This window comes from Vitis vinifera, chromosome 6 (genome assembly GCF_030704535.1).
Source record: "Vitis vinifera cultivar Pinot Noir 40024 chromosome 6, ASM3070453v1".
NCBI classification, from domain to species: Eukaryota; Viridiplantae; Streptophyta; class Magnoliopsida; order Vitales; family Vitaceae; genus Vitis; species Vitis vinifera.
In genome coordinates, this window is record NC_081810.1 from 6,831,439 (window position 1) to 6,855,273 (window position 23,835).

General features: G+C 37.5%; 2 protein-coding genes across 2 annotated transcripts; one reads left to right on the plus strand and one right to left on the minus strand.

The window, feature by feature from the left end:
- Positions 1 to 36: 36 nt before the first annotated feature.
- Positions 37 to 4,856, plus strand: LOC100246735 (serine/arginine-rich splicing factor SR45a). Its single transcript, XM_019220566.2, has 7 exons — positions 37 to 355; positions 2,455 to 2,477; positions 2,568 to 2,654; positions 2,766 to 2,877; positions 3,158 to 3,307; positions 3,887 to 3,950; positions 4,043 to 4,856. The coding sequence occupies exons 2-7, from the start codon at positions 2,455 to 2,457 to the stop codon at positions 4,597 to 4,599; spliced, it is 993 nt and encodes a 330-aa protein (XP_019076111.2). The 5' UTR covers positions 37 to 355; the 3' UTR covers positions 4,600 to 4,856.
- A 302-nt stretch (positions 4,857 to 5,158) lies between these two features.
- LOC100251865 (alpha-glucan phosphorylase, H isozyme) lies at positions 5,159 to 23,594 on the minus strand. Its single transcript, XM_002280696.4, has 16 exons — positions 23,010 to 23,594; positions 21,417 to 21,663; positions 20,517 to 20,696; positions 19,838 to 20,014; positions 19,669 to 19,754; positions 17,090 to 17,279; positions 16,726 to 16,818; positions 15,535 to 15,716; positions 15,301 to 15,418; positions 15,085 to 15,213; positions 14,393 to 14,611; positions 14,083 to 14,286; positions 13,389 to 13,547; positions 6,979 to 7,242; positions 6,218 to 6,408; positions 5,159 to 5,524 (listed from the first exon to the last, which is right to left on the minus strand). Exons 2-16 carry the CDS (start codon positions 21,627 to 21,629, stop codon positions 5,398 to 5,400), a joined length of 2,532 nt encoding a protein of 843 aa, XP_002280732.1. The 5' UTR covers positions 21,630 to 21,663; positions 23,010 to 23,594; the 3' UTR covers positions 5,159 to 5,397.
- Between the last annotated feature and the right edge of the window lie 241 nt (positions 23,595 to 23,835).

Genomic DNA, 23,835 nt, shown 5'->3' on the forward strand with positions numbered 1-23,835 from the left:
TTTGTTTTGTTACACATAAGTAAAAAGTTTTAAAAATTTATTTCCGAGTTGGTGCCATTGGTCTCTCCGGTTCCGTTCTCTCCGATTCATTCCGTCATTTCACGCTTAAAAACTTCTCCTTCTACTAAAACACCGAACCGTAGAGGAACCGATCCAATCAATAGGTACCACGAATCATCACGGACTTATTCGAATTTAATTGCATTTCAAGTCCGCTTATCCAGAAACTTCTACCGCTTTCTGTCTATATATACCGCTCGTCCTATGGTTCACATAAGATATCGAGGAGCGGGGAGGAGAGAAAATTTTCGAGATAGTCTGAGCAATATTGTGTTCGATCTGCCTCTTGTTCACGGTGAGTTTTTGCTAATTCTAGGGTTTAGATTTTTATGGATTTGATTCTTAGGTTGCCTTAGATTTTAATTTTACGGTTTTTTTTTTCTTTAAATTATTGTGGTTATTGAATGTTTCTGCTTTACCAAGTGATCGAACTTGTCGTGGATCTTGATTTCTACCAAACGATTTTATTTTTCTTTTATTCTTTTTACTTCCTTTTTTTTTTTTTTTTAGTTTTTTTATGGCATGGGTTATGGCGAGTTTATAAGCGTATCTAGAGATTGTTCGATTATTGATCTGTTCTCGTTGTAATATCTTCAGAAGAAAACCTTAAAAGGAGACTTTTATCTTTTTTCTCGAGAAACTTTCGTTCGAAATGTAGGGAGTGCTTGTTTGGAATTTTTTTTTTCGGTAACGTTTTTGTTTGAAGATTAATTTAGAAGAATGGCAAGATAGTGCTTCTCATGTTTTAGAAAGATGCAAACACTTAAGACAATTGAAATCCATCTAAAACCAAAATGTTATTCACTTCAGAAAGTATTTTCCAGTTGTTTCCATTGCCCTACACCAAGAAAGTACGCATTTTCTTGACATAGGAAGTAATGTATGTAGTACTGAATTGAATTATGTAACTAAGTTATTTATTTATTTATTTTTGATAAGTAGACACAGATAAAATATGTAGAAAAAAGGGCACCTTAAGGCTGACCCAAAAGCATCCAGGGGTATACAAGAGGCACCAAAAAGCAAGAACAAAAAGAAGAGGGGATACATAAAATCGCCAGCCCTCAACTATAACCCAACCAATAAAAAAACTGATTAAAGGAAGGGGTCCTTCATTTTCAACCAACTTAGTCCAAAACCAAATATTACTTAGTCCAAAACCAAATATTACGTACAAAAGAATTCTTCAACCTATGAATTGAAAGTTCCTCATTTTCAAATGCAATCCTATTTCTTTTCTTCCAAACCATCTAAAAGAGACACAAAGGGGTTGCCTTCCACACCTTACTACGCATCTTACCCTATTAATACCATGCCAACCAAGAAGGGTATCTCTAATCAAATAAGGAAGGACCCAAATTACGCTCAAAAGAGCAAACGGTAACTCCCATAAAACTCTTGCCTTGGTGCAATGAATTAGAATATGATCAATAGACTCTTCTTACGCACAACGAAGGAAGCATATATTAGCTAAAGTCCACCCCCTCTTTTTAAGTTGATCCAAAGTTAACACCTTACTCCAAGAGGCTTTCCAAGCAATAAAAACCCACTTTAGTAGGAACACAAGGGCTCCAAATGATGCTATTAGGAAACTGAACAACATTTCTTGAAACTAAAGCTCTATAAAGAGATTTAACTGAGAAAATCCCATCCTTAGTCTCTTTCCACAACACTCTTATCTTCCAAAATTGGATTAAGCCTCCTTCCTTGGATTGTCAAAAGTAATCTCTCCACCTCCTCCACCTCCCAGTCATTAAAGGGCCTAGAGAACCTAGGGCTCCAACCCCCTTTCTCTCCCGAAGAGTCCCACAACTCCGCTAACCAAGCCTCTTTAAAAGCTGCAAAGGCATACAAAGTGGGGAAAGAATTACAAAGAGTGAAGTTCCCACACCATTTAACTAAGTTATCTCTTTCTGGATTTCTTTCTTCTTGGGACCGGTTGTTCAATAAAATGCTTTTCTGCTTGGTGTATATGATTTTTAGGTTCTAAATATGGAAAAGACATGAACAAGAGTAATCCAAGATTTTAATGTGTCTTAGACTCCATTAGGTTTTATAAAAAAACAAATGGAATACATATGTGGCTAAGTATTGAATTGAAATGTTCACATATCTTATCCTTCTTTGCATTGACCATCAAATTGCAAGGTGTCATCTTGAAAGAATGTCAATTATCAAGCAGCAAAAAAATGTTCATAGTTTTTTTTTGTGTCAAATGCTTTTCTGAATAATGTCCACAATTATTTGGGAATAGCTGTTGTATGATTTTGCATTTGGAGACCAGTTCCTTTTCTTGATGACATGTCTTTGGATGGGAGTTTTTTCTTGTTTTGTTTGAGAGAAATGTTATTGTTTGGAATTCTGACTGTTTGGTTTGGTTTGATGTTCTTCCAGATGTCATACTCCAAAAGATCAAGGTGAGCCTGATATTCGATTTTCCTCTAAAATCTTTAGAATCCGTGTATCTTTCCAATCTATTTATTGTGTATGTTGCTGCATTTGTTTAGGTATTCTCGCTCACCTTCCCCATATAGAAGATATGGTAGGTCAATGTCAAGGTCTTTGTCAAGTCCAAGGTCAAGGAGCAGGTCAAGGTACTTGTCTTTTACCAAGCTGCTTCTCTTTTTTTTTTTTTTATTACGAACTTGGTCTTCTTTCATGGATTTATGACTGATTTATCCTTATGTGCTTCAAATGATTAACAGGAGTCGTGAATCAAGTGAGGTTGAGAATCCAGGAAACAACTTGTATGTTACAGGATTGTCAACTCGGGTCACCAAGCGGGAACTTGAGAAGCATTTCGCAAGTGAGGGATCGGTATGCCAAACCATATTTTAATTGTTGCAATCAATACTTGGTTCATTTGCTTTGCTGTGCTTCCATTATGCTTGTTAATGTATACCAATTTTTACATGGAGGTGGAGCTAGCTAGAATTGTTCGGCCTATTAGGTTAGGCTATTATAGAAGTTTTTTATTGTTGAGATTATTTTAGTTCCATGCTGTGTCTTGGTTGAGCTACTTTTTCCCCTTGGTATGAAGTTATTGTATGTGGCAATTTATTATGTTCTCGAGACTCACCCATGCGCACTGATCTAGGTGGCGGATGTTCACCTTGTGACTGATCCATGGACAAGGGAATCACGAGGATTTGGTTTTGTGACAATGTCAACTGTTGAGGAGGCCAATCGCTGCATTAAGTACTTGGACCGCTCTGTACTTGAAGGCCGTGTGATCACAGTGGAGAAGGTAAATTGATCACTTTGCTTTTATGATCTACGTACCAGTTGCTTTGTTCTATATCATTTTCTTATGGTTCTCCAAACCCTAAACTGTACCAAGAATATAAACAAACTGTTATTAGTTCTTTGAATTTGAGAGTATAAATGGACTGTTATTAGTTCCTTCGAATTTGAAGATTGTTTGCTTCTTTTCGCCTGAAGTTTTTGTGCAGCAGGTAGCTGTTTGTAGCAGCTCTTCACCAGACTTCAAAAGTCTTACAACTAAACCATCAAATCAAACACATCAAGCAAATATCAGATTAGGGTTGTATGCCCTGCATTTCTCTTTCTCTAGCTGGTTTAACCTTTACGCTATTTCAATTACATGTTAATTTGCTGATATGTTCTTTTAATGCAGAGGTGTTTTTGGGCACTTTTTCATTATTTATTTATTTGTTTTTTTAAATTTCTTGCCTACCACAGAAAGGAAAAAAAATCCTAAATTCCTTTTTCACTGATGTAATTTAAAGTTGATTTTAGTGAATCTCTGGAAGAGTTAGCTATGTTCTCATGCTGTGCTTTTGTTTTTCCTATTTACTTTTTGCAGGCCAGGAGGAGGAGAGGGCGAACACCTACTCCAGGGAAGTATCTTGGTCTGAGAACAGTCCGCGGTGAGATGATCTTCTTGTTTAGCTATGTGGGTTATTTCCTTATGTTTATATTGTTTTCTCTTTCTAATTTTAAGCACCAATTTTAATTGCAGTGCGGCGTCGGTCCCCGAGCTATTCTCCTTATCATAGGAGCCGTTCCTCCAGATATTCATCTGAACGAGACAGGAGCCGGAGCAGATCATACTCCCCTTACTATGGCCGTGGGCGGAGGTCATACTCACGATCTCACTCACCATACAGCAGATCACCTGTTGGCAGGCGGAACGGCTCCTACTCTCCTTATGACAACAGGTATTACTCACCAGATGTTGGCTATTATAGAAGGCGGCATTACCGATCCATCTCCCGCAGCCTTTCCCCACGTGAAAGGAGGCGGTTAAGGAGTTATTCCCCACGTGAAAGGAGGCGCTTAAGGAGTTATTCCCCAAGTGTCTCCCCCAGGCCAAGGAGGAGTTCAAGGAGGAGTTCCTCTCGCAGCATTTCGCCAAGGCCAAGGAGAACGTCTAGGAGGAGCTATTCTCGCAGCATTTCACCTCGACCTAGGAGATTGAAAAGGAGCCCATACCGAGAAGCTTACTCAGGCAGCAGCGGAAGCGCCAGTTCCAGATCGGTATCAAGGTCTCTCACTCCTGGGTCAGCTTCACCATGAGCATGAAGTATATGCATAGTTATAATTGTCAAGTCTCTTGGGCTTTGGTACAGGCTTAGTGTATATGGTGTCATAGTTTCAGACCATGAGCATATGAGTATGATTTACTGTTGACTTTATTAAGCCATGGTTGCAGTTGCTCTTTGCTGCTTATCAAGTTATCGAGTAGATGAATCAGACCTATTGTGCCATTAATCATTAGCGATTTTGAATATCTGATGGGTTAATATGAGAGATAAGGTTATGTTTGGTTTTTATGATACGTCCAATCAATCTTATCATTTATTATATTTTATATTTAATTAAATATGAAGTGGGACAAATGATATATAAATATATTTAAGTTATAAAATTATACTTTGTATTTGTTTTTATATGCACTGTAACATAGTATAAAATAGCTTTATATGTTAACAATATAATCCTGGTTATGGGTGGTCGCCGGGACCATCAATAAAAATTATCCAAAGCTAACCTAAAGATGATTAAGCACCAGCGTATATCCAGAATTTTAATATTTTTATTTACAAATTTTGAATCTGGATTAGGCTACTAGTGCTGTTCCAAAAACTTGTATTTTTAGAATAATAATGTTAATATAAAAGAAGAAGAAGCAAATAAGGAAGTCACACGTTTAATAAAATAATAACCAGACAGGATGATGGTGGAAATTATCAAGCAGTGTCAGCCTTCCTTTTCCCCCGAACTTTCTTATTGGAATGTGTGATATATGTAACATTATTATATAAAAGATGGGTGATCGTAGAAATGCGGCATTGAAGAGGTGTTGGGAAAGAGTTACGGAACGGGACACTCCTCTATGTTCCAAATTTCCTTGGCGTATTGAGCTATGGTTCGATCACTGCTGAATTTGCCACTCCCAGCAGTGCTCAATATAGACATCTTTAGCCATCTTTTCCTATCCCTGCAGGCAAAATATGTTTTAGAAATTCAGAACAAATGTTGAAGTTGAGAAACACGATATTGCAAGGCCATTGCCTTCAGCTAGGGGCATAAAAAGAACCTCTGAGAAGGACTCCTGACTTAGGCATTTAGCTTTCATTTGACCAAACATGGTCAAAGCTCAGGCCAAGCTTTTATCATTAGTGCTCCATATTCAAAAGCTTCTATCCAAGCTTACTTGCATCTGGTCATTTTGATTGAAGCGCAACCCAGGTCCAATACTAATGTTTGAAGAGCCCCTAAGCCAGTTCTGAGGTCAACTCTTGTGAGATTCCGTCCTTAAATTCTTTGAAGAAAGTGCAATTTTGGATCGTATAGGAAATATTTTTTCCTCTGCTTGAGTTTTTCTAGGTGTTTTGGATCATATAGGAGATATTCTTTATCTATTGAAGTTTTTCTAGAAATCAATCTTAAGGCTATACCTATATTAAGTGGGTGTTTGATAGTAATTCTAAGAAGTGTTTTTGACATTTTTAGTACATGAAAAATAAAAATTTTAAAATGTTAAAAAGGTTAAAAACATTTCCTAAAATCATTACCAAACGCACTCTAAGACTTTATAGCTTTCCTTTCCTTGCTTCCTTTTAATATAAAGTAAAATCTGATGTACAGAGCGTTGTTATATTTAAAGATTAGGAGAGCGTTAGTTTCTTACTTGTAGGCTTCATCCACTCTTGCCTGAGCATCCATGTAGCCAGGGAAGTCGTGACCAACAAGAAAGTAATCGCCACGACCATAACCAGAATTTCCCTCTAGAGACTCGAGGAGTGGATTATAATCATAGCTTCCAAATGCTCCAGTTCTTATGAATTGCATGGCCTCTTCAAACCGGGGATCTGGCTTGAACTGTAGGGGATCAGCAAGGAGTAATGTCAGACCAGAATGAAAATGGTGAATCACTAGTACGTACACCAAAATATTTTAGGCCAAAAAAAGCAGCATTGGTAACAATGTTTCAAAATAAAAACAAAAAATCAAATTATTTAGACAAAAAATTCACTATAACATAGGTGAAAAGATAGGAAACTTCTAGTTGCAGGTACAGAAAATCTGAAGCATTGAAAACCCTAGCAGCCATGAAGGTTTTATGATCACTAAGCTAACAGACAACCGTGTGGTACTTAATTTGGTTCTGGTAGTAGCATATTTGGCTTCTGGCTTTGGTTCTGGTAGTGGGATATTTTGCTTTTGGCTTTATTCAATCTAAACCCCTAACCCCCTTAACCAATTTATATGTTGAGAAGGCAAATCATGTCTTTAAAACATAAATCAAAATTTTCAGCACCAACATCATTTCTCAAATGGGATAAGAAGTCATCTGCCAATTATAGGAACCTAAAGATTCAGAGTATCAGGAGTCATTTAATGCAAAAGCAAATATTTTTTTTGCTGAACATAAGGATATCACAGTTTTACCAGTCCAGCCTCTCTTTTCTTGCGCAACTTAGGGACTTCATCTGCTGTGGCACCAAAGAGAAAAAAGTTCTCCTCCCCGATTTCCTCCCTGATTTCCACGTTAGCCCCATCCAATGTTCCTATTATGAGGCAACCGTTGAGTGCAAATTTCATGTTGCTTGTCCCACTGGCTTCCATGCCAGCTGTGCTGATGTGCTGTGACAACTCACTTCCTGGAATAAGCACCTCTGCCACAGACACATTATAATTTGGAACAAAAACAACCTGAAATTTTTTTACAGTTATGGATGCATCAGCAAGTGTAGCATATACTAAAAAAAAAAGATTGCTGAATATAAAAAAGCTTAAAAAGCCAAAACATACAAAGCACACTCTGAAGAATATAGTAATAGAAATATTAAGGAAGACATAGCATACTACACATTCTAATATTTTTAGATCTTAAAATGTCGATCAAGTTTTATCAAAAACTACTACTATTTGAATTTTTTTGGTAGTCAAATTCCATTACACAATGTCTTAAATGAAAAAAGACAGGTGCCAACAATAGCCACATACTATAGAAGTGCAAAATGAAAATAAAAATAAACAAATTAAAAATCTGGTTTGGAATAATAGAAAATGCATCTATTGAAGAATGTTAGCTGTATATATCTGTACATACCATAATTTGGTTGTTTCCTTAGGGATAATACCTTCCTAATTCAGGACTCTCAATTGTATATATAAACAAGTATTATTCATCTAATAAATAACAAGGAATTGAGAATTACCTTGATTCGGTTACATGGTATCAGAGCTGATCCCTGACCCCGGTGTGGGGGTTTGTTTGGCTCCGTAAGGGGGTGTTTGTCTGTTTGGTCCCGTAATCCCATGGGACACAACGAGGACGTTGTGTCTGCATGGGGGGGTGTTTGTGATGTCCCACATCGGATAGGGGAGAATGTTCCTGACGCTATATATGTAGAGACTCCTCTTAACCAAGTAGACGCGTTTTAAAGCCGTGAGGGCCCTCTTGGGCCCAAAGCGGACAATATCTACATGGTTGGGTGCGGGTCGTTACAAATGGTATCAGAGCCACGTTTGGTTCAAGGGAATTTTCTGGGTTTTGGGTTTTGTTCCTAACAATCTGGAACAGTAACCTGTTACGTGTTTGGTCTGGATTGCGTCACCGCCGACCCAGGGAGGAGCGCATTCTTGTTTCCGGAGCGTGGGAGTGCTTGAGGCCGCCGTTTCTTCACCTATTTGACGTCCCGACGTTGCTTGAGGCCGCCGTTTCTTCACCGATTTGACGTCCCATCTCTCGATCTGACTTTCCGACGTGTTCGATCAACTGTCGAGGGATCGCAAAGATTCATCGACGACTGTGGAATCGCTGTCGCCTTCTTCTCAGATCCCGCCGCCCTCTCTTCGCCCCGTTCTCCGTCAACGCGGTCTTCACCTCGGCCGGAACCCTAAGCCCCCCCACCGAAAACTCAGCACGACGCCTTTCCTCATCGGCAGCACCGTGTTTGCGCTCAAATCCAGGCCAGAAATCAAACAGTCGGCGTCGTCCGAGATCATTGAAAGCCCCGGCCTCCATTCTTCTCGGGCCCGACACACGACCCACGTTTGTCAGCAGCCCTGCTCTGTCTCCGGCTCGTGCTGCCGGACCGATCTGAGTTTCTTCGCCCGCCTTGGTCGCCACGACTCACGACTTTCAGGGTGAGAAAGAGAGGGAGTCAAGGGTTTGACGCACGCTTTTGACCCTTTTACCCTTTTGTCACCTTGTAAGAGAGGTATTTGTCTTTTTCTTCTTGGAGTGGTAAATTGCAATTTCTGGTCTGGCTGATTGCTTTGAAGATTAAATTTATTGTCATGGAAGAGAGTAAGAATTCTGTTGCTGATATAGTGCCTATTGTGTCAAAAATAACTGAACACAAATTAAATGGGTCTAATTATATTGAATGGAGCAAGACTATCAAAATTTATTTGAGAAGTGTTGCTAAAGATGACCACTTGACTGAGGAACCTCCTAATGATCACACTAGAAAACTTTGGATGCAAGATGATGCACGGTTATTTCTGCAGATGAAAAACTCTATTAATAGTGATATCGTTGGTCTGCTGAGTCATTGTGAATTTGTTAAAGAGCTAATGGATTATCTTGATTTTCTGTACTCTGGAAAAGGAAATGTATCTCGGATGTATGATGTATGGAATGCTTTTCATTGTCCTGAGAAGGGAGCTAAATCCCTCACTGCATATTTTATGGACTTCAAGAAGGTATATGAGGAATTGAATGCACTTATGCCTTTCAGTCCGGATGTTAGAGTACAACAGGCTCAACGGGAACAGATGGCTGTTATGAGTTTCTTATCCGGTCTCCCATCTGAGTTTGAGACTGCAAAATCTCAGATTCTTTCTGGTTCTGACATTGGTTCCCTTCAGGAAGTTTTCAGTAGAGTTCTACGAACTGAGAATGTCTCATCTTCTCAGCACACCAATGTTCTCGTTGCAAAAGGAGAAAATGCAGAAAATGCAAGAAGGGTGAATAACAGGGGCGGAAACAGGGCATTTGAAAATCGGGGCAATGATTCAAGTACAACAATTGTGTGTTTTTACTGCCATGAGGCTGGCCATACCAAGAAGAACTGCAGGAAATTGCAAAATCGAAATCGGAGAATTCAAACTGCCAATGTTGCTACATCTGATACTGCTACATTTTCAGACTCCTCAAACAAGATCGTCACAATGACAGCAGAGGAGTTTTCTAAATATTCACAGTATCAAGACGCACTGAAAGCATCTACTCCTGTTAGTGCTCTGGCAGAGTCAGGTAAAACATGTCTTGTCTCCTCCTCAAACAAATGGATAATTGATTCAGGTGCCACAGATCATATGACAGGTAATCATAAAACCTTCTCTACCTTCAGAACACATTCTGCTCCTCCTGTTACTGTTGCTGATGGTTCTACCTATGAGATTAAAGGGTCTGGGACTGTGAAACCAACATCTTCTATTACGTTATCTTCTGTGTTAAACTTACCAAATTTGGCCTTTAACCTAATCTCTGTCAGTAAACTTACCAAAAATCTGAATTGTAGTGTCTCATTTTTCCCTGATCATTGTGTGTTTCAGGATCTTATGACGAAACGGACATTTGGTAAAGGACATGTATCTGATGGGCTCTATATTCTTGACGAGTGGGTACCTCGACCAGTTGCGTGTGTCAGTACTGCCTCTCCTGTTGAAGCTCATTGTCGGTTAGGACATCCTTCTCTACCGGTGTTGAAGAAATTATGCCCTCAGTTTGATACTTTACCTTCATTAGATTGTGAGTCGTGTCATTTTGCGAAGCATCATCGTAGTTCTTTAGGCCCAAGGCTTAATAAACGGGCTGAGTCTTTGTTTGAACTAGTACATTCTGATGTTTGGGGTCCGTGTCCTGTTACTTCTCAAACTGGGTTTCGATATTTTGTTACCTTTGTGGATGATTTTTCTCGAATGACTTGGATTTATTTTATGAAGAATCGTTCAAAAGTATTTTCTCATTTTTGTGCCTTCTCTGCTGAGATTAAAACCCAATATGATGTGTCTGTGAAAATATTAAGAAGCGATAATGGAAAAGAATATGTTTCTAACTCATTTCAGAATTACATGAGTCACAATGGGATTCTTCATCAAACATCTTGTGTTGATACTCCTTCTCAGAATGGGGTTGCTGAAAGAAAGAACAGGCATTTACTTGAGACAGCTCGTGCCCTCATGTTCCAGATGAAGGTTCCGAAACAGTTTTGGGCTGATGCAGTTTCCACAGCTTGCTTTCTGATCAACCGTATGCCCACTGTAGTGCTTAAAGGTGATATTCCGTACAAAGTAATACATCCACAGAAATCACTTTTTCCATTGGCCCCAAGAATTTTTGGATGTACATGCTATGTTAGAGATACAAGGCCTTTTGTTACTAAACTTGATCCTAAGGCGTTACAGTGTGTTTTCTTGGGGTACTCAAGACTGCAAAAGGGCTATAGATGTTTCTCGCCTGATCTCAATAAGTATCTAGTATCAACGGATGTTGGGTTTTCAGAAGACACATCATTTTTCTCTTCACCCACGAGTTCTGCAAGTGCGGAGGATGAAGAATGGCTTGTGTATCAAGTGGTTAATTCAAAACCAACTGTTGGGCAATCAAGTGTGGTCGATTCTGATGCATCTCTTGCTCCTTCGGGTCCTGTTGTTCATATTCCTCCTGCTCCAGCCAAACCACCAATTGTTCAGGTGTACTCTCGGCGCCCAGTGACAACCGATACATGTCCTGCACCAGCTCCTTCGTCATCTGATCCTTCCAGTGATCTCGACCTTCCTATTAGCCTTCGGAAAGGTAAACGACACTGCAAATCTATCTATTCCATTGCTAACTTTGTGTCTTATGATCACCTGTCATCTTCCTCCAATGTCCTTGTAGCCTCTATAGATTCTATTTCCGTACCTAAAACTGTTACAGAGGCCCTGAATCATCCTGGTTGGAAGAATGCAATGCTTGCAGAAATCTGTGCATTGGAGGATAATCATACATGGAAACTTGTCGATTTGCCTCAAGGAAAGAAAGTTGTTGGCTGCAAGTGGGTCTTTGCGGTAAAAGTTAATCCTGATGGCTCTGTGGTACGATTGAAAGCCAGGCTTGTAGCTAGAGGATATGCTCAGACATATGGAGTAGACTATTCTGATACTTTCTCTCCAGTTGCCAAACTCAATTCAGTTCGACTATTTATTTCTATTGCTGCTTCCCAACAGTGGATGATACATCAGTTAGACATCAAGAATGCTTTTCTTCATGGTGATCTAGAGGAAGAGGTCTATCTGGAGCAACCTCCTGGGTTTGTTGCTCAGGGGGAGTATGGGAAGGTTTGTCGTCTGAAAAAAGCTCTCTATGGATTGAAGCAGAGTCCCCGTGCTTGGTTTGGAAAATTCAGTAAGGAGATTCAAGCATTTGGCATGAACAAGAGCGAGAAAGATCACTCCGTTTTCTACAAGAAATCAGCTGCTGGTATCATACTTCTTGTGGTCTATGTCGATGATATAGTTATTACAGGAAATGATCATGCAGGAATCTCTGATCTTAAGACATTCATGCATTCCAAGTTTCATACAAAGGACTTGGGTGAACTGAAGTATTTCCTGGGAATAGAAGTATCAAGGAGCAAGAAAGGGATGTTCTTATCACAAAGGAAGTATGTGCTTGATCTGCTTAAAGAGACCGGTAAGATAGAAGCAAAGCCATGTACTACCCCGATGGTTCCTAATGTACAACTTATGCCAGATGATGGAGATCCCTTCTACAACCCTGAAAGGTATCGGAGAGTGGTTGGGAAGCTGAATTATCTCACCGTGACGCGACCAGATATTGCATATGCAGTAAGTGTTGTTAGTCAGTTCACATCTGCGCCTACAATAAAGCATTGGGCGGCTTTAGAGCAGATTTTGTGCTACCTAAAGAAGGCTCCTGGTCTAGGCATACTATATAGTAGTCAAGGACACACTCGCATTGAGTGTTTTTCTGATGCGGATTGGGCAGGTTCTAAGTTTGATAGAAGATCCACTACAGGTTATTGTGTGTTCTTTGGCGGGAATCTAGTGGCTTGGAAAAGTAAGAAGCAGAGTGTTGTATCCCGTTCGAGTGCAGAATCTGAGTACAGGGCCATGTCACAGGCTACTTGTGAAATCATATGGATACATCAACTCTTATGTGAAGTGGGAATGAAGTGCACAATGCCAGCAAAGCTTTGGTGTGACAATCAAGCCGCTCTTCATATTGCTGCGAACCCAGTCTATCATGAAAGAACCAAACACATTGAGGTCGATTGTCACTTCATTCGTGAAAAGATTGAGGAAAATCTAGTCTCTACTGGCTATGTGAAGACTGGAGAGCAACTTGGGGATATTTTTACAAAAGCTCTAAATGGAACTCGAGTTGAGTACTTTTGTAACAAGCTGGGCATGATCAACATCTATGCTCCAGCTTGAGGGGGAGTGTTAGCTGTATATATCTGTACATACCATAATTTGGTTGTTTCCTTAGGGATAATACCTTCCTAATTCAGGACTCTCAATTGTATATATAAACAAGTATTATTCATCTAATAAATAACAAGGAATTGAGAATTACCTTGATTCGGTTACAAAGAACATCAACAACTCGGAAAAATAAATAACCTGAAGCAAGTTGGATTACCATAACAGTCTTAACAACTCAGAAAAATTTCCATGTTCCTCTATTGGTAGGAAAACCACACAATGTTGAAAAGGATGAAATATCAAGAAAACGGCAAACTTACTCATTAGACATTTCAACTGTAATTGTGGCCACACAAGTGCGAGCAAACAAAATTATATTGCACCATCTGGAAAGTTAATTAAAGATATTTTACCTTCAAATACTCATTGACTTCAGGATCAGTGTTGACAACAGCACCAACATCATTCACCAGCTTGACTATCCTTTTAGCATTGGTGTATGTAGCGAATGCTTTTCCTCCAATCATGATCGTGCGTGGTGTTGTATTCTTTCGTTCTTCAGGGCTCATCTCCTGCCATGATCATATTTTTTTTTGAAAAAAAAAAAATCAATTACAGCTGTGCTTAAAATACATCTAGTGAAATATTTTCTCTGAAGTTCAACATTGAAGTGCTTTTGAACTAAATGCTTCTACAAAATCTGTACTGAACTTTATTTTACTCAAAATACAGTTTGGATCATATCAAACGCCTATGATGGCATCTGGCACCCCAAAGTGTCTGGGTAATAGCCATGAACAGAAGGATTTAAATAAACTTATTTTTTTTCCCTGTTCTTTTAATTCCAGAACAAGAATTGAAATCCTAAAGTCAGTGAACTAGAAAAAAAGATGGATAGCATAAAGTTGTGGGATCATAAAAAATGACAGAAACTAGGGAAGTTGGGAATAAACAGAGACAGATAATAGCAATACTGACAGTAAATTCACTATTTGACTACATATTTTTCTTGGTATTCATTGTAATCAGGAACAAACTAATCAAAATGACATCCAACTTTTTGTGAGCATGACTACCGCAAAACAATAGACATTGTTGGAAGTGTACCTTTAACTTCTTGTACCTATAGATTGCACCCAGAATATTTAGCAGCTGTCTCTTATATTCGTGGATGCGCTTGACTTGAATGTCAAATAAACTATTTGGGTCAATGCTTTCACCTGTTACTTGCAGTATGTACTGTGCCAAACGCTGCTTGTTAGCCATCTTTGCAGATGCCCATTCAGCCTGGAATTCTTCATTGTCGGAAAACTATTGTAGAAGGGATTAGTATTGAATTGATATTATTACAATAACAGGAAGCATTTACTTTGAGGAAAATGATAACTACATATGTTTAAGTTAGCTTTATACGTACTTTCCGTAGATTTGCAAGTTTGTCAAGGTTGGTAACCCATTCATCAGTTTTTAACCATTTGCTTATTATGTTACTAAGCTCAGGACTGCAAAACCGGAGCCACCGGCGAGGGGTAATGCCATTGGTTTTATTCTGGAACTTGGTGGGCCATATAGAGACATAGTCTGCAAATAACTCGGCTTTTAAAATATCACTGTGTAACTGAGCAACACCATTTACCTGCACAAGGGTGGTCGAGAAAGTTGCTTTTCAAATTTGTACGTGCAAAAAAAATGGAGACAGAGAGAGAAGAGAGGAAGAGAGAAATTAAAGGAAGAAAGGATGATTGAAACAATGCATATATGGTTTTAAATAGTGTAATTAAGTCATGACAGCAAGACCCATTTGGCCAAATCTGAGAAATACATATGCAGTTTTTGTTACTATGATCAACTTGTAATTGAAACTAGGGAAAAAGCTTAATAACAATTAAATAGGTCCATATTTACAGAGGAGATGTCCTCACAAATGATAACTTTTAAGCAATCATTTGCCTACTATAGCCATGCTATCAGAACTGGAATGAGAAAATGGTTTATGTTTATCATGTGAGAGCAGCTATTTAGCTTTCTTGAAACCATCTAAGATTTGATTTTGGGGAAAGCTTAAAAGAGTATGTGCATTTTTAGTTCTCCAAAAAATAAACCTCTTACCGAATGTGCAGATACCACACACAGATTTGCCATCCGCACCACTGGCTTTTGGGGATTATTATCTAAGATACACATATTGGGAATTTTACTCTCAAGATCAGTTCGACTGGAGCGTATCATAGTGATGAACTGCAAAAAGTCTGTGGTTCAGTAATCAAATAATTTAAAATAACATATGCAGACATAGGAGAAATAAGAAATGGGTAGCCAGTTTACCCGCTTATCAATTTCTTCTATGATTTCCATATGGCGTGGAAGAAGCTTCCACATTACAACTTGTGACCATTTCTCAAGTGCTTCAGGAAGGACAGTGTGATTTGTATAGGCAATTGTTCTGATTCAATATTTTTGCCATAAAGTTGTATTAACATAAGAAAAAGCAACAGACAAAGAAGGTCATGCTGGAAAACCCATGAGCGAGTGTTCTATCAAACAAAAAACATAGTGAACCTTGATGTCACATCCCAAGCTTCATCCCATGCAAGTCCTTCGTCATCCATCAGTAATCGCATCAATTCTGGAATTGCAAGAGTAGGATGTGTATCATTCAACTGCACTGCTACCTTACTGGGAAATTCAGACCATTGCCATGAGCCCCCATCTTTCCTCTCCTTGAATCTGAAAATAATGTCCTGTAACTCTTACCAAGATTAGAGATGATTCACAAAATTTGGAATGGAAACTAATAGCTGCAAATGCCATCATTATAACCTAGGGATTGATAATGCATTGAATCTTCCATGGATGCACAGAAATTGTCCTTAAGACGAAGACCTAGTGTAACGTGAGCATGAACATCTCCTTTAACTAATACCTGAAACAGGGTTTAAGCATATAGGTATACCTTTATAAAAGCACCAAAACCTCAGATTATGTTTAAAGAAGTGTCTTTGGAGCTTGATGAGCTCTTGTTTCTATTTTGGGGGTATTGTACAGGGCTTGAGTTATAAGCCCTACCATCATAAACAGAGCACTACAAGAGTCCCACATACAAAATTTCAATGGAAACCATCTTGTGAGTCAATTACATGAGCCAATCAAGGTCTGGTGCTCTCTCCCGTTCAATGGAACTCTGATGGGCAAATGTTGTTTATTTTATTGTATGTTGGGGCTAAATAAAAGAAATATGATGATATGGTACATTGTTTAATTGCATGTTTAAAATATTTGAATAGAATGGAGAGACCATAGGAAGAACGGCACTCTTTTTTTTTTTTTGATAGGCACATGAAAAATAATAATATAAATTAGAGGAGAAAATACAAGAAGGATGAAGCTAAGGCACACTAAAGTATTTAGGGAAGGGCACTCTCATCCTAAACAAATGTAATGGTTGATACTTGCCATAAGCAATGTGGGCATGATTATGCAGGAATGCAAGTCCTCTGTCCATTTGCAATTTTGGCCAACCATATCACCACCACCCAGATGCATGAATATAATAAATAAAAGTGTAGGATAGTAAGAAGTATTTTTTCAAGAAGATAATTAATTTGAATCTCAAAGTAGTACAAATCCATCTTGAAATGCATGGATAACATGAGGATGTGTAGGATGCAAAGTCAACAAACTCCTATTGAGAAAAACAATAGAAATCATAAACATAATAATAACGGATCACAAAGAAGAGAAGGAACCAACCTGAAGTGAGGCACTGCATAGGAAAAATTGTTGCTTTAGTCGCAAAAGCTTTCCACTTTCTGTAGCATCTCCAGGATATAGAACAGCACAAATCTGAAAAATGTCAATACATTGTCAGTATGCTTCAGGAAAACAACTGAAATACATGAATTTGATGATAAATGATTAAATAAAAAAAGCTCATCAAATAATCATTAGCTTAGAGAGTAAAATGAGTTCATATGCTAGAGGACACCAACATCTCAAACAGAATGAGGGAGAGGGAAAGGGCCTACACTAGCACAAAACATTAAACTTCATAAAGAGGACAATGAATAAATGCTTGATGCACCCTCCTTTCACAGGGGGGCAATGAATAACCAACCTGCTGAGCTTGAGAATGAAGCTGTGCAGCAACTTCATATTGTCCATCATTAAACTGAAATAAGTTAAAATCCTCAGCACCAGCTTTTGCTTCCCAGAGACGAAGGCTTATAGTGTTTTTGGTTTTGTATCCTGGAATTGGCACATCATAGGCTAGAGCCTTCATGACCTCTCCCCCAATCCATTTACGGCTGCAATACATTAAAAGCAGGAAGAATCACATAATGAATGTGCAAATGTTGATCTAAATTAGATTAAGACTTAAAGATAAGAAAGCCTTTGAAAGCTATTAATGGTCCCCATAGCTGTTAACTCATAAGATGTATCGTGTATCTTTTTTCTATTTTTCTATATTGTGTATTGTATCGTATCATGTACCATCGGTTTTTTTATATGGTGAAAAAGAAAAAAAAATTGTATATCTATGCATATATTTTGAAAGCATGATATATAGACTAATATATAACCAATTTTATGAAAAAACATTAAGATTTAAAGAGTTAAACTATATTATATCATATGAAAACATTGAATATTATACCAAGTCCTCTAGGATTTGGGATGGGGTGGAAGAGAGATTTCAAAAAAGATTAGCATTGTGGAAGAGGCAGTATCTTTCAAAAGGTGGAAGGTTGACCTTGGTGAAGAGCACTTTGTCCAGTATGTCTATTTACTTTATGTCTCTCTTTGTCATTCCAAGGAGAGTAGCCGCTAGACTAGAGAAGATTCAAATAGACTTTTTGTGGGGAGGAGGTGCTTTAGAACAAAAGCCACACTTGGTGAGATGGGCTATTGTTTGGTTGGACAAACAACAAGAAGGCTTGGGTATCAGAGATTTAACCTTCCTCAATGAGGCTCTCTTAGGCAAGTGGTCTTGGAGATTTGCAAGTGAAAGGGACCCTCTTTGGAAACGGATGATTGTCGGCAAGTATGGGCAAGTTGAGGGGGGTTGGTGTTCTAAAGTTGTTAGGGAAGGACATGGTGTGGGGGTGTGGAAGGCTATTAGAGGCAAATGGGAGATGTTCAAAACAAGAACTGGGTTTACAATTGGGTTTGGAAATAGGGTGAAGTTCTAGAAGGACAAGTGGTGTGGGGATTCATCCTTGAGGGAGTCCTTTCTTGAGCTTTATTCCATAGTCTCCTTTAAAGATGCTTGGGTGAGTGACCTTTGGGAGGATGGTGATTGGAGTCCTAGGTTTACGAGGCAACTGCATGGTTGAGAGCTAAAGGAGGTGCAAGCCTTTTTGGGAAGATTGTCAGCACACCCCTTGTTTGTGGAGACCAATGATGCCATGGTATGATTGCCTACAAAGGATGATGCTTTCTCTGTTAAGTCCTTCTACTCCTCCTTGGCCGATAGGAGAGTGGAACCGTTCCCCCATGGTATTGTTTGGAATTTTTGGGTGCCCTTGAGAATTAGCTTCTTTGCTTGGGAAGCAACTTGGGCCAAGATTTTGACTTTGGATCAACTCAAAAAGAGGGGTTGGAGGATTTCTAATAGATGTTACTTGTGTAAGGAAGAATAAGAAACTAGCGACCATATTCTCATCCATTGTTCAAAAGCTCGTTTGTTATGGCAGTTGATCTTTGCACTTTCTGGCATTCAATAGGTGTTGAGTCGTTCAGTTAGAGAGGTCCTTCTGAGTTGGCATGGATCTTTTGTGGGTAAAAAGAGGAAGAATGCTTGGAAAACTACTCTGTTGTGTATGCTTTAGGCTTTAAGGCGGGAGAGAAATAAGAGGGCTTTTGACAACTTTGAAAGCACGGATCAAACAATTAAAAATTCTTTTTTGTATCTATATTGGGATTGGTTGGATTGTGCATTGAGGGTGGATCTTTATCATTGTTAGACTTTGTGGATTGGGTAGGCTCACAATAGGGTGCGGTAACGAGTTTTTGTGTCTTCGCGCCTTTTTGTCATTTTTTCTTTGTATATGACGTGTATACTTTCTTTCTTTTAATACAATTCTCATTTACCTATCAAAAAAAAAAAAAAAAAAACAACATTGAATATTAGAATTTTGAAAAGTTCAAATTAACAAGATATGACTTTAATGTATAGATTCATCACATAATCTACAAAAATAAACTTCTTGAATTTTTAGTCGTGATTTTTAGTTCCAAATTCTAACTGGACATATGCATTTATGTGTGTTGATTGATATATAAAGACATATATATAACATTTGACAACAAGAATGTAGTTCTCATATAAAATTATTTTAACTATTTCTCCTTTTATGATCAATTTTTAATCTTTTAATAATTTTTAAACAATTAATATAATATATTCTTTTAACAAAAAAAAATTGAATTTGATTTTTTTTTTAAATAATAAAAAATGGTTGAAGATGCATATATCGTTGTATCATTATATCACATACCATATCATGTATCGTATATGTACTGTAGACTTTAAGATAAGATACGGATTGCAAAATATAGCAATTTCCATAAAAGTTCCATTGTATCATTGTATTGTAAGTTTTTAACAACTATGATGGTCCCTCATAAGTGATAACACGACATTCTTGAACTAAATTGGTTCAAAGACAAACTAAGCCTTGAAACTACACTTACGATCCAGAGGGACTGACTGCAACGTGACCAAAGAATCTGACAGGAAATACAACATCATGCCTGACAACTTCCCAAGGACTGAACTTCTGCATAAAACCACCATAATTACACATCATGAGAACCTCATAAAATAAACAATTTTAGACACAGATTTGAGATGAAATCAAACCTCAAGCCAATCTTCGGCAATTTCTTCTTGGCCCTCCTTCGTGATCTTTTGCTTGAACAGCCCATATCTGTATCTCAAACCATATCCCCACGCAGGCAAATTTAATGTTGCCATGGAGTCAAGAAAGCATGAAGCAAGCCTTCCCAGTCCACCATTTCCTAGTGCCGCATCTTTTTCCTATAAGATATCATTTCTTATAATCATCAAAGTTCAAAAGTTGAGACCAAACGCAGAGATATCATTATTTCAAATAAACTACAATCGAAGAATGCAGACTACGGCATTTTGTTCAGAACTGGAAATTGAAATGGTGGACCTAGATTCATATTGTAGGACAGAAAGTTGAGATGAAGACTTGTTGATTATTGACAACAACTGCCCACAAAGCAAAATAAAGTTTAATTACATGGACTATTGTTGATATGATATTCAACTGAACCTACATCTTGCATGTCATAGCTATACTCTTCAATAACTGCTACAGACTTCCACAAGCTTTTGCAGCCTATAATTATCTATAACTTAACACATGTAATCAAGAAAAAAGGCAAATCTAATAAATGGTGAAATGATTAAAAAATTAAGGATCTCAATGATACAGTGTCTTGACATGATAACATGGACAAAATCTTTGAAAAACAAAGTTTTATATATAAAAAATTGTAAGAGATGGGGCAACCTGCTCAGCAATTTCCTCAAGTCCATGCCCCAGCTTATTTAAAGCATCAGCATATGCATCTTGGATGTTAAGGTTTCCAATTGCATTTGTCAAGGCACGCCCTTGAAGATACTCCATGGATAAGTAGTATGTTTGCTTTGGATCAGTCTTGTGATAGTGAACATATGTATCATTCCATTGCTGCAAAGTGATCAACACATTAGCAGAGGCATCATTAATCCAGCTGCATTTTGTGAATAAGAAAGAGAAAACAACCTAATTTATCCATAATCTCAGAGCTAAGATTCATTGTACAAAGTAAAAAAAAAAAAGCACAGTTAATTAAAATATTTTCATGAGTGAATTTGATTACACATATCCCAATGTTTAGTTCTATGGAAAAATTTAAGTTGTTATTTCCTTTTTGTGCAGCGGAAAGCTTTAAATCAACATTTCCTTCACTATATTATATCTCATTAATATCAGATATTAAGCATTTAAGCCTCACAAGCACACTTTAATTTTGTTATATATCTTTTTAAGAAAATAACGTAAAAAAATCATGGTGAAAACCAGATCTACAATATTCCATATCTGAAGAGGATTAAGTAATTAACAAGGCTGAAGTTAGTAAGCAACGTATTTTTCTTCACCAGGGAGGGACAAAATCACTCATTTTACATTTAGTTCGTATGGAATTTTAGCAGAAACATTCCAATCTAAAATACATCTACAAGATATCAATATTTAGAAAAATGAATAAAATTGCAGATGTAAAATAATGACATCACTTCCCTACCCCAATTTTATGAATAAAATAGCATTATTTCAAACTATGCCAAATTTGAAAAGCATCAATAAAGTACAAACTCCTGAATGTGTCCTTTTAATTCCTTAACTTCCAGATCTAACATGTCTTACTTGTATCAGACGATCGCGGACACTCTCAGCTGTTGCATAATAAGCTTGCTCTGGCTCAAACTTGAAAGGAGAAAAATGAGGACTGTATTGCACATGGTAATTGATATTAGATGCAATCTCAGCAGGTTCTTCAGCCAAGGGGTGAGCAATAGCCGGAATTTCAGCAGGGATGCCAGGCGCAGCACTACCATTATTAGCTTTCTTGGTTGCCATGACCAATTTTTTTCACCAACTTCTAGGAAATACTCTGAAGGACAGAAGACAAAAGATCACCATCAAATAGCAAATGCAAAGATACAAAAGTGAATCTTTTTATTTCTTTTCCCTTTTTTGGGGGGTAATTATAGGTGTATAAATAGAATTTTATTAAATAGTGGCTGACTGTTTATTTTGATAGGAAAACAGTTCCAAAAGTAGAACATAGAAAAAAAGCATGCTCAAATATTCCAAATTAATCAAATCAAAGAGAAAATAATTCAATTTCCTCGGATAGTTATAGAAGAAATCCAATCATAATTTCCAATTATAGACGGTTCAAAATTTAGAGTGGCTTGTTTCTATTCAAAATGTTTTTAGTTGAAGTGTATTTTAAAGATCACCTATCAAGATTTTCTTTAGAAAACATTACAAGTGAATTTTCAACATTACAAGTAATTTTAAAAAACCCTTTTTTTTTTTTTTTTTTCAAAAACACTTTTTAGGCTAAAAGCCCTTCTAAAATCATGGTCAAATGGAATCTAAGTATTAGTACCATTTTATGGCAACAATAGCCCTTCTTCTTTTTTTTTTTTTTTTCCTTTTTACAGAAACTAAAATTGTAATTTAAAGTCTCTGAATTATTGCACCATCCTTTCAATAAAAAGTAAGTTGCAACAATGGAATCCATGAGAAACAGGGAAACAAAAAAAAAGGGAAAAACTCTGCAGAAATCAAAAGGAAAATATACAGGTTCTCAAGTAAAAAGCAGTTTTAAAACTATGGAATATCTTCAGCTCAACTTTGGTTGCTAAGATAATGAACCAAAGGAAAATAAACTGAAATTGTGAATTCAACTATTTACTAAAATCTTAACACCACAAAGCCTAATTCAACTATTCGGTTCAATCAGCTTCTCATCTTCTATTTTTCTGGTTCATAATTCTATTTCCTTTACATTTCCTCCATTTCTCTCAGCAACCAAACGGAAATTAAAACCAAACCATTAGAAAATCTATTCTACATTCATAAGGGAAAATGATGAAAAAAAAGGGTAAACGCAACACTACACGGAGGGAATTCAAATTTCAACTATAACCTCCAGTCAAATGAGCACAAGTCAACTGCTCGGCCAACTTCTCACTTCTATTTTTCAGAAACCAAAAACTAAATTAATTTTTTTTTAAAAAAAAACAAGGATTAGAAATTCTATTTCCTTTTCATTTCCACCATTTCTCAGCAACCTAACAGACTTTAAAAAAAAAAAAAAAAAACCGAGAAACCAATCCTCAACTAAGCAGTAACACAACACCGGTACCAAATCTCGACAATCGAAACAAGAGAATTATATATACATACACAAGTAAATTTGAACACTACATATAGGAGAAAAATTACTTGAGCGAAAACGCCTTAGCTCCGATGCTCAGATTGAGAAGCTCAAAGCTGCCCGAATCATGCTAAGAAAATTCAAAATCGTAAAAATCTCCGGAGTCTTTATACACAGAGAGACAGCGCTTTGAATGGAGCAAGTTGCGGAAAAAACAAAAAAAAAATGGAAATAAAAATCTCAGAGGCAGAAGGAAACAGCGAGAGAGAAGATATTTGTAGAGGAAAAGGGAATATGCGGAGCGCTAGGGCAATGAGTAAAAAGGTGGAGAAAAAAAATGGATTTGGCGTGTCTGGAGGAAAATATCGGAGAATGAAGAAGAAGAAGACGGAAGAGTAGTAATCAGACAGCATGGGAGAGGAAGAGAGAGTATGGCGCTTTTTGGTATTCGGAAGCCATGCTTTGATATTTCTGAGGCGGACGACACGTGCACGTATTCAATTAAAAGCTCAAGGCACGAGAGTGAGAGAGCACCTCAGTCTACGGATCACGGACATAGGATCGCGATGAGGTTAAGTGGATCTCACTCCAGTGAAATGCAGCCGTCCATTGCCGTAAATCTAGAAACTCTTTTTGCCTCTATATTATTTTAATCTAAGTGGATCTCACTGGATAGAAACTCTTTTTGCCTCTATATTATTTTAATCTAAGTGGATCTCACTCCAGTGAAATGCAGCCGTCCATTGCCGTAAATCTAGAAACTCTTTTTGTTTCTATATTATTTTAATCAAAATATCAAGAACAGTATAGTTAGTTCTACTTCTATTTTTAATCTATCCTGAATGGATTGGATCCTGTGAACCTGTTTGGATGCTCTTGTTAAAACTGTTTATT